The sequence below is a fragment of the Cyprinodon variegatus genome, unplaced genomic scaffold (assembly GCF_000732505.1).
Source record: "Cyprinodon variegatus isolate N-32 unplaced genomic scaffold, C_variegatus-1.0 Scaffold1002, whole genome shotgun sequence".
NCBI lineage: Eukaryota > Metazoa > Chordata > Actinopteri > Cyprinodontiformes > Cyprinodontidae > Cyprinodon > Cyprinodon variegatus.
Window position 1 is genome coordinate 158,398 of NW_015151455.1, and position 11,745 is coordinate 170,142.

Here is an 11,745-nt window from a genome sequence, read left to right on the forward strand (position 1 = left end):
CAAGGGTTTTCTAATCATCAATTAGCCTTCTGAGCCAATGAGCAAACACATTGTACCATTAGAACACTGGAGTGATAGTTGCTGGAAATGGGCCTCTATACATCTATGTAGATATTACACCAAAAACCAGATATTTGCAGCTAGAATAGTCATTTACCACATTAGCAATGTATAGAGTTTATTTGTTTAAAGTTAAGACTAGTTTAAAGTTATCTTCATTGAAAAGTACAGAGCTTTTTCTTAAAAAATAAGGACATTTCAATGTGACCCCAAACTTTTGAACAGTAGTGTGTGTATATATATATATATATATATATATATATATATATATATATATATATATATATATATATATCTCTAATATAGCTAATTTTCTCTGGGGTGCTTACAGACCAACATAGAGCACCATTGTTTGCACTGGACCCAGAAAACACGTCTGTTTAACTGAGATGCATCATATTGGAAAGAGCTACAGTCAAAATAGTAAAAGTAAGAACAAAGACAAAGATTTGAAAAGAAAGAAGTAAGTAGATCTTACCAGTAGAAATGTCCTTATGTTGGGAATCTTGTTTAGCTCCATTAGAAGCCGCAAAGCCTTCTCGTGGTTACTGCAGTACTCGCCATACACTGAGAAACTCTGCCTCTGCAAAAAGCAAGAAAACACTTTTAAAACTCCCCCTTAGGGACATAAGGAGAGCATATTTTAGTCGCTAGTTTACAGCTCAAAAGAATCGGCTACGGAGAGGATGGAAAAGGAGACATGCTTTTCAGAAAGTGCTTCGCAAATGAGAATATGAAAAGTGTCCTTTTGTATTCAGGCCCCTGAGTCGGACACTTCTGCTGCAGATGCAGCTGCAAGTTTTCTAAGGAACAGTTTGTGCACGTATTTCTCAAGCTCTGTCTGCCTGGATGGAGAGCATCCACTGACAGAGAGAACCTTAATAAATCACTAACAAAAATCTCCATTGGATTAATGTTTAAGATTTGACCAAACAATTCTTCCAACACAAAAAAACAAAAAAGGGTTTAAATCGAAACCGTTGGAGTTTTTTTTCCAGGAGTTCTTGTCCTGTTAAGGAGATGAAAAAAACAACTTACATTTTCCTGTTTTGAATTTTCCTACCAAAAGCATAGAACCAACATAAAAGTATGCTTTAGGACAAAATGTACTGAGAAACATGGAGATGTAAAATTCCCACACTCAATACAAGTCATGTGATCATACATGCTGACAAAATATAGAACCCCGGCAAAGTCGCTGTGGGTACACTGATCATGCTGAATTGGCTGTTGTGGTTTTCTGATTGACTAATTAGCAAAAAAAGAAGAAAAAAAAAGATGTCAGATTTGACTTGGACAGCCATTAATATCAAATTCATAAAAGTTCAAAATCAGGTAAAATAGACGTTACCATACTGGCATCAATTTGAAGCCATTAGATATATTTCTGCTAGGTTTGTATAACATGAGCTTGATGCTGTCTGTGGATTTGCAACACATGTGTTGTCTTTAGGCTAGGATCTTCTGCCAGACTTGGTCCTACCTGTGCAGTAAAAATTGTTTAATCTTCACATTTGAGTGTGCAAAAGCAGTTCTCGCTCCTTTAAAACAGTTTCTCTCACTTTATGAATGTGACCATTTATAAAAAGGCCCATCTGAGTTTGTTTGACTTTCAATTAACCCATTTAAGCTTAAATTAGAAACTTTTTTTTGACAAGAAAGGAGGAGTTCTTTATGTTTTTGCATATTTTGCAAACCAATAAGGCTTTATTGGTTTGCAAAATACCAGACAAGGCAAAGCCTGTCTGTTCCTGTTTGGCTGTGACTCCATCCTGGAGACAGATATCAGCTGTGCTGCTGCCATCAACACCTTTGTTTATAGATGCTGGAGATCGGCCTGTTTTTCAGTGTAGTCCGGTTTCTTTGACTGTGACTAACTGGATGTGCTCTCTTCATCCTCTGACATGGGAGTTGTGTGTTTCCTGGACGGGGCCGCCTTTTACAGTTGCTTTCCGTATCTTTGCTTCTCCTTGAACCCCAGTCGGCCTCAGCAGATGGCCGCTCACACTGAGCCTGGTTCTGCTGGAGGTTTCTTCCTGTTAAAAGGGAGTTTTTCCTCTCCACAAGCATGCTCACACAAGCATGCTTAGTGTGAGGGATTGCCTTTGAGTCAATGAGTCGATGCAATCAGCTGGTTTTCCTTAGATAGAAAACTTTGATTCCATTTGACTGTATGATCTGGTTGAACTGTAAAGTGCCTTGAGATGACGTGTTGTGAATTGCAGCTATATAAATAAACTGAATTGAATTGAAAAGGGGACAAGACTATTAAAAACAACTAGGAAATCAAAACTTTCAGAGCATTTTAAGCCAACCCTAATTCAAAGCTTGCTGTAAAGATCAAATACCAAATGTCTTATTGTGAAGTTATCCTATCTTTACAGTTGAGATGTTTGGCTGGGACTGAATTTTGTCATATTGTTTATCATAGGTCGAACCATGGTGCTGGCCGGGGTATTGCTGCTGAAGCTGAAAGCAGCAGCCGAGCACCTGCCGGTTTGGATTTCACTTACATGGTTGTTTCAGATGACAGTTTCAGTTTCTAGACGTCAAGATTAAATCCATTCTGCACATGGTTTCACATCCTAATAATCACCTACACTTCAGACTGGATAATGGGCTTTAACAAGCAACAGGTTGTGTGTTTAGTTTCAGCTGGTAGAGGATGCTTGTGCCGTTTCCTACACTCTGCTGCCTTAATAATACATTTGAAGCTCCAGCGTGTTTTCACGGGCTTAGGTGTTGTATTTCACCTTGTAACTAAATCTAAAAGGCCAGTCTGACAAAAGGTTCTGCATCAGTTGCTATTTTGCCTTCCTTTTGCACAGCATGATGCATGATCTAACATAAAAAATGAGGAAGTGTTGCATTTTGGGATGCTGTTTATTCATTTCCACTATGATGTACACCAAACAGAAAAAGAGAAGTGGGAGAGAGAATGTCTATGAATTTTAGTACAAAAAGTTTCAAGTTTCATACGGGCCAGCGTTTCTGCACCTTGCATGATAAAACAGGCATTGCTAAAGCTTGTTCTGGTATGAAAGTGTGATAATCTTGGAAATAATAGCTACAAAACGTCACCACCTCTTGCTTAGATGATGGCTGAACACGTCAGACATGTTTTAAATTTAACCACAGCAGCAATAAAATAATAACGCAGTGGTTACATGCTACTAAGATTTAAGTTGGCATTAAAACTTCAATTTGTGTTATAATTAAAAACATTTTTTTTTATCATCCTGGCAATGGCCATTACAATTACACTTAGTCATCCTTTATAACTGGACCTTTATACATACAAAAATAGCACTTCTGTTGGTAGAGCCATGATAAGGCATTTCCTACCATGGGTAGCAATGGCTAAATAGTCAATTCAGGAACCCTTAAAGTAGGTTATTTGTGAGACCAGGGTTAAAAAAAACACTTGATAGTTAATTTCTGCAGTTATTCCTGAACTTCAAGACCACTATGAAAGACGTCATTTGTGCCAAGAATATCTCAAAGACTTTGGTTGTTCCTTTGATAAACAAATCTGTATTTAAATTCTTAGTCACTGGAATGTTATTCTGGAGACTTGGATGGGAGAGTGGGATCAAGCAGGGAAGCACGTCAAGTCAGAGCATACTGGGTGTAGTTCAGAGAATTTAGAAAATGCATAATAAGATGATTGTTTTCTCTAAATGTCCCAAAGCAGAGCATTTCATAGTATATATTTCTGCTTGCAAAACGGGCAAAGAAAAGATGATTCCTCAGATAAGATAATTGTTATTATTTTATACAGACGATTGCACTGCAAATAACTAAACCATTGATTGTGCTAAATTTGCCTCCCAGCATATGACTTCAAATAGCAATAAATCTTCCGTTTTCTTCCCTCACTGTGGGGCTGTGGAACAATGCAGGAGGTTAATCAAATCCCAGTCATGGTGTTGACCTCTGGTGGAGGTCAAGGGCCACGGCTGGAGGGCGCCAGACGGGGCCGAGCGATTGGCCGAGAGGTGTCAGTGTTGAAGGAGACAAGGGTCATGGAAGTGTAATGGATATGCATGAAAGAAAAAAAAGGTGCTGTGTGGGAAGCTGTTCAATGAAAAACCTGAAATCTTTAGGATGCCGTTTGTTGCAAAAAACAAAAACTTCTGGTTGCTACAAGGAGAAAGAGCCAAAGACAAAATTATACTTCTGAATTGGTCATAAAATATCCCATTCCAAACCGGCAAAATACAGAAATGGGGGGAAAAAAGACAGACCAGAAAAAAAAAAAAATACTCAGTCCATTTGATTTTGTTTGTTTTGTATGAATAAGGGTTAGACATCCTAAATTAAGGCCAAAAATTGGTTTTTTGAAGCCTGAATGACCTTTGTCCTCAGAAATCCAATCATATCATGGTTGATTCAACCAGACGTGTGTTTCAGATGTATTGAAATTCCCTCCAGGTGTTTCTGAGATTACCCATTCAAAGGCCAGGACAAAGAAACTCACCTTGACCTCTGAACAACAAAGTCATTCAATTTACCAAATTTCAGCCTTTAAAATAAATTGTATGTGTATATATAAATTGTGTTTTTTACACCTTTAAAAATAATCACAGGGATAATTCATGATATTTAAAGTGAGGTTCTATAAAAAGTCTAAAAGCTGTTTAAATCCTTCCTCTGAGAAGATAGCTCCCTTTTCTAAACTCATTTAATATAGATGCAACATCTAGCTTTAAAGGAGGGAGTCTGAGTCTGTTTCTGCTGGATTTTTTTTCCTGTTAAAAGGGAGTTTTTCCTCTCCACTGTCGCTACAAGCATGCTTAGTGTGAGGGATTGCCTTTGAGTCAATGAGTCGATGCAATCAAATGGTTTTCCTTGGATAGAAAACTTTGAATCAATTTGACTGTATGATCTGGTTGAATTGTAAAGTGCCTCGAGATGATGTGTTGTGAATTGGCGCTATATATATAAATTGAATTGAATTAAACTAAAAACTAGAAAATAAAAACTTTCAGAGCATTTGAAGCAAACTCTACTTCAGGGAATGTGGTCACGTTTGTACTTCAAGGGAGATGATTTCCAGAGAAGTTAAAGATCTTTTACATGGAAGTGGAGGTAGAGCACACTGCGCCATAAACTATTTTTCAATGTGGGAACAAAACATGTAAAGCATTTTGGTCAAAATAGCAGCAAAACCAACATATAAACATTTTGAAAAAGTTAAAGCATTAAAATATTGTTGCTTTTCATTTTAAAGACATTTATTTTGACCAAAACATCACACTCTCAGTATGTTTTACACAACAGGACAACCATCCAGGTACTGTATCTTACTTCTGTTTTCCATGGAAATAATATAAGATTTCTGAGTAAATTAATAAAAGTGATGATGATGCTTTGTGGGTTATAACGGTTGTTTTTTCATAAACAGCAACAGTGTTTTTGAGAAATGAATCGCTTTAACATATCTCCTGCTCATCTTCAGGAGTGTAAGAACAGCTTGTGGCTCAAAAGAAAAAACATATTACAAAAGCTAAAATAATTGTGTCCGATTAATTACTAAATTGTTTTTTTTGGTCGAAGCTAATGATATGAGCCCAGACTAAAAGATGTTCAATTAAGCTAGACAACTATGTATCTATGTCTGAGTCTCTTATTTTGAAGCAGGACAGGAAGTAGTTCCTAATTGTAGGAAGGTTGTGTGACAGAGGCTGTGTCCGAACGTCCCCCCTAGATCCCTCAATCACAACACAGAGTGGTGACTATAAAGTGGATATTATGGTGAACTCAGTTAACTGACCGTTCGGACAGATGATCACTACTTATCGCTCACTGTAACTCCACCTCCCCGCACGGTACTGGCACCATCTTTGATCTTTATTGCCTGCCACAACAAATCCCATGATGCTTTGTGAGAAGAGCTCTCGCATTGCATTCTGGGATATATCTGCTCGTCTAGTGATCATGTACGATTGTTACTACCCGATCCATCCTGGAAGAACAATCCGTCCTGCACATGCGCCATCAGCTCATTTGCGTATCCAGCTATACATGCAGGTCATCCTCGATTTTATTTGTTTTACCCTTCCCTAAAATAGTAAGAGTACAAAAATATAATCTGATAAAGGTTAATAATGCATTTCCTGAGAAAAAAAATGCCTTAAAATCCTCCTATTTTATCACTCGTCTCTGTCGGATCTGCACCAGAAATGGGATTCTACGCTACTTCCGGTAGCTAACTTTTTCAGATTTGGATTTAAAAATCTAGTCTTTTTGAGTTTTATGTTTTCCTTTATTCTTAACATTAAGGTATGGTATATAGTGTATAATATAAGGAAAGAAACAACTAAAATGCAGATAAACATGGTTTGATCATATTTTGCCCAACTGCTCTGAGCATGCCCCATGATGACGTCGCATAAGCAGTTTAACAAAGAAAATGTAAAAAGCAACACAATTGTCTCGCAAAAGTCAAAAAACCTATTTTTATAGATCTGTATTAGCATTCTTTAGTGAGTTAAGGATAGAAATAAGTCATTTGAGTACCATAATTACATTATTTATGGACACCCGGTTGTATATCTGTTTACGCATGCGCAGGACGGATCAGGTAGTGACAATGATCACTACTTTTCAAGGTGCATTGTGGGATATTTCCAGTCCACTAATCAAGAGAATCAAGCGGCATTAGATTTTGGCAGCTAGCTAATCAGCTAAAGATGCTAAAAGTGTCATGGGCTTCACATAATTCAGTCAGTAAAAACAAATGCTGTTAATGTTTTATGCCCTTGGCCAAATATCATCTAATAGTTTGATGTATTATCACACCACTGCTTTAACATAACCTCACTTCAAACCCCTGAATTAGGTTAATTGAGCAATGCATGCAGATATTTAACTAAAGATCACCTTCATTTCAGTTTAAGTAAAATTAATTCACTTCCAACTCCCCCTGCTAGTTTCCTTCTCTTCTTTTTTTCTATTTTCAATCTGAGAGCAGAGTGAGAAAACCCACGCTGAGCTCAGCTAATCAATCCTGCACCCTGACACTTGGCCTTGCACGGTTACGGCTCGCACACGTGTGCAGGTACATCTCAATGAGCTAAATCTGTGGCAGAGATGAAATGTCATCCGTGCCACAAGCAGGCATAGGTTGTTTCAGACTGAGAAATGATTTCATAAGGGTAGGAGAGTTTCAGAAAAGGGGACATTTACGCTTAAGTTTCAGTTTCGTAGATGTTTTTCAACAGCTAACTCCCCTCCCTGTGATTCAGTATGCTGCACCTAAGAAACTAAAACTCCACTCTGTGTTTGCCTGTGATCCTGTCGCCGGGCAGGGAATACTGATGCTGGTGTATTTTGTGCCTTGGTGAAAGTGAACTGAAGACAGATTATCAGAGAGGGACAAATGGGGGAAGAGAAATACGGAGCTTGAGATTGAGTGCTACCAGCAGAAACATTGTCCCCCTCTCTGAGGACACACCATGTCTTCCTCCCCGGACACAGACCCTTCTTTGTTTGTTCCCGGGGGCCATGCGAGTTCATACAGAGGGGAGCCGGGAGGGTGGATTGCTGTGTGTGTTAGAGCCGCAGAGAGGGTAGTGATGGAGTAACAAAGGGAGAAGGTAGAAGCATAAACTGATGAAGAACCAGAGCCATGCTGAGAGAAACATGTAAAAGTGGTGGTTGTTGGGACCATTAGATAAAAAAGGGGGTTTATAAGGGAAAAATAGAGAAATTATAAGGGTATTTTCACAGCAGGCGTTTTTCCTGCATCTGTGGTTACGGCTGGCCCGTGAAAATAGTTTGTGTTTTATTTCTATTTCTAAGGGGCTTTGTTAAGGTATGTGAACTGCATGCTTCTCCATCTAAGCAGCGTTCTGATATTTGCACTTACAAACTGCAGAAACACGTGACCCAGCGAGTGGTTAGGATGGGGTTCGGGGTGCAAGCTGGCCTCCACTGCGGACAACACCTCTTTGTGCAACTCCAGGATGTCCTCGATGTTTGAAAACAGGATCTATATGGAGAAAAAAATAAAAGGATGATATGATGGGAGGAGATTTAAAGGAAGGAAGGTGGGATACGGAAAGGCGGGACGGGGAGAGGGAATTAGATGGTTGACAGATACAAGAAGATAAAATTAATCTGGTGAATGTATCATCCAAGTATTTAGAAATTGATGTATATTTTTAAAAATAAACTTTTTTTTTAGCAAACTCCAATTTTCGCTGCAGATTTTTGTTCTTTTAAGAAGTATGACATATTGAAAAAACTGCAGGTCCTTCAGATGGGGTACATATTTTTTAATCCCATATAAGAGAATATTAACATTAGGGTTGTCAAAAGTATCGATACTCAAAAAAGTATAGATACTGAAGAGTTGTTTCCGGATACAATACTCATTGTCAAAAGTATCGATACAGCCATCTAAAGTGCAGAATAGTGGAAAATGCACTTTCTGAACACTGTGTGATTGAATAATTCTGTGCATTTTTCAGTTTCAGACTTATTACTGAGAATTATTTTTGTTTAACGGTTTGGCTAGAGTCATTGTTATGTCTACAAAACATAGCCAAGGAAGGAACACCTAATTTTAATTTTGTAAGTTTTTTACCCGGGTTGCTTAATATTGTGCACAGCACACAACCTCAAAATATTATTCTTATTGTTTTTTTATTTATTTATTGTATTTTTTTCAGTAATGAAAATATTTCTGTTGAATTTTAGAGTCTTTGTTTTTATTCTTGTGGTATCGAAAAGGATATCGAGTATCGAATATTTTACTTAGTATCGGTATCGAGTTGAAAAGTTTAGTATCGTGACAACCCTAATTAACATTATCGCTGTTTTTATGCCATCATCTGTTTTTTTATGGCATTCAAACAAGTGCATTACCGTATTTTCTGGACTATAAGCAACAATTTTTTCCCACGCTTTGAACTATGCGGCTTATTTTTCCTAAGTGCCAGCGGGGAAGTCAAAATTGGAAATGAAAGAATAAGGGACTAATTTTTATTTAGCACAATATCGTGCTAGCAGCACGCATGACAGGAAACAAATGTCCAGAATTCACATATTTTTACATTTGCCGCATTAAAGCTGCTGAACTAATGTAGAGACTGGGGTTTACTCCTGTAGAGCTGGAATTAAGAGCTGACGAAGCCCCATCTTTCAACAGAAGGTATTAATGCTGCGAGCTAACAAGCTAAGGGGAGCTAGCATTCTTCTTTGTCCCTATATGTAGAGCTCCCCCTACAGGTTTGGAGGGGGACAGTTCAGTAGTTATCAGCTGCTTATAGCTTGGTGCGGCTTATGTATGTACATTTCCAGTTTTTTCAAAAGATTTAGTGGACACAGCTTATAGTGAGGTGCACTTTATTTGGAAAATACGGTAATATGTATGGACATGACTGATGTGTTTATCAGAGTTTTTACATGCAACACATTTGTTTAACAGAATTATGAAGAAGTGGTTGATTCTGATTTGAGGCCGATGATTGATGCACCTCAATTTTACATTTTATCTTTTGCTTTTCAACGAGTCTTACCTTAACATGTTCAGGGGAAAGACACTGTTGGTCATCTGGAATTTGTCTAATCCTGTGCAAAAAAGCCTGTGGAGGAAAAAAATAAAAATAAATTACATTGATGAAACTACTTGGGAGCTTTGAGCAGCCTAGGAGATGCATGGGGCACTAAAAACAAAACAAGACGGATTTCATGGTGAGGAAGTTGAAGTTTCAGATGTAGGATGCATGTCTTCTTTTTGAGGAAATAGATACTGTACCAAACACATTCTGTCAGATGCTTTGCAGGAAAATACACATATTTAGAATCGTCTTTTACAGAACATTTTGTAGCAGTTGCATCACTGTCCCTTTGGTGTCATGGGACCATCCAGTTTATAATAAACACCTTGAAAGCCCCCCCAAGCACCAAAAGCTTGATCATCCATGAAGTGGAGCTGATGCACCTGAGCATTAAGTCTTGAGGAATAAAACAAAACAGTTGCTTCTTTTTGCAGCCCATGCAACCAAAGATAGCTCGAAAAGTTCCACATCAAGTTGAATCATATGCCGATTCGTTGACGCCACCCAATCAGAACCGCAGTTATTTAAAAAAAAAAGCAAAAAAGACAAAGAGAGAGAGAAAACTGTAAAGAGACAGGAAGTGAATCTGCCAACAGCTTATTTTTCTTTTTGATCTTCCTCATTTCTCTCTATCACACTGTTTGACAGACTCAACCTGCTCCAGTCTGTCCAATCTCCAGACACCAAGTACAGGCCATGGATCCCATCAGCAAACCTTTATTCATGAATCTCTCTTCATCTGACAGGCTCCTGGTTTTAAATGCACCAAGGCTGAAATTCAGTATAATGGCGGATTATGGATGAATAAGAACAACAAAGTGATGATTTCAACAAAGAATATACAACAATTTCAATGGGGCTCGGTGTTAGTGACCTTTTTACCCCTATCCAAATCTATTATTGCTTACACTTTTATCTGTTTATACAAAAAAAGAAAATATAGGTATGAAGAAAGCAAATATAATTTAAAACTTCAGCCAAATTGGAATGAAAGAAGGAAGTCAAGGCAATTCTGCCTATTGGATATTATCCAAACCGATACCTTCAGGAAGCATTAAAACCAGAATGAAATTCTAATAAAGTAGTTTGTTTGAGAAACCATTGATAAAGGCATATAAGATATCAGTAATGATTCACAGCATTAGGTAAACACTGCTGTGGTGTAGCCATCAGGTGGTTGTTCAACAGGACATCCTTCCTCATTTGTCATTCAGCTTTATAAAGGAACCCAAGCAAAATGATCTGATCTTAGCTGTGTTCTTCCTCTTAGTGGGCAGTGAGCACCTTGCATCGTTCAGGAAGCACCCTAAGGTTAAGGTTCTTACTCAGACTAACAGTTTTAAGTTTGAACCGGCAACCTTGCAGCCTTTGCAGGAGAGCTAAATCCCCTGCTCTCTAACCACTAGGTCACCACGCCCCCATTTGTCAGCGTATCTACTCAGGTCCACACCCAGTGGCTGGTTGCTTTAAATGCATGCTCATTATACTAAACTGCTAAAACTGAGAGTAATGACAGATTATCCTTTAGTATCCCCACCAAACAAAACCAATATCATGTATAAATACGCCCAAACAGACAAATTAATATCTCCTCTATAAAAAATGCAATGAAGAAGAGCTGCTGATGAGCAGCAAGAAGCAACAGATAAGGGAAAGATGAGTTCCATATCACATTAAGATCAATTCTTCTAGATAAAACTGGTGACTCAGGTGCATTTTCCTTGTTTTTCATTAAAATGAAATTCAACAATTCACAACAGTTCAGATTACAGCTGCAAACTTTTAGCTACATATATTTACAAGGCCATTGCTCATAAGTGATATGAGGTGATAAATGATGACGATGGTGATTCGATCTATGCACAACAGCTGCTTCAATATGAAATCATTGCAGATAGACTGATATTTCAGAGAGCTTATGAGCAGCAGTCTAAAAATAGCAACATATTTTTACATGACAAGGGTTTCGTATCAAGTGATACTAAACACTACATCATTTCTAGCCTGGGCAAAAGTGGGATCTCAAAAGAATTCTTTACAGAATTTTAAAACAGGTAAAGCTTAAAGTCGTAAGGAAGCAGGTGCTCCAACCGTTGCATTTCGTGAATAAAGTGAA

The 11,745-nt window shown here is 38.0% G+C and overlaps 1 protein-coding gene across 2 annotated transcripts in view; it reads right to left on the reverse strand.

Moving 5' to 3' along the window:
* prex1 (phosphatidylinositol-3,4,5-trisphosphate-dependent Rac exchange factor 1) overlaps positions 1-11,745 on the reverse strand; it is a 116,217-nt gene that overhangs the window by 82,836 nt on the left and 21,636 nt on the right. For both annotated transcript variants that reach the window (XM_015399284.1, XM_015399283.1), the window contains exons 2-4: positions 9,588-9,653; positions 7,934-8,056; positions 539-643 (exon numbers count right to left, since the gene is read on the reverse strand). In XM_015399284.1, coding sequence (XP_015254770.1) covers positions 539-643; positions 7,934-8,056; positions 9,588-9,653 — 294 coding nt within the window. The remainder of the gene's footprint in view (positions 1-538; positions 644-7,933; positions 8,057-9,587; positions 9,654-11,745) is intronic.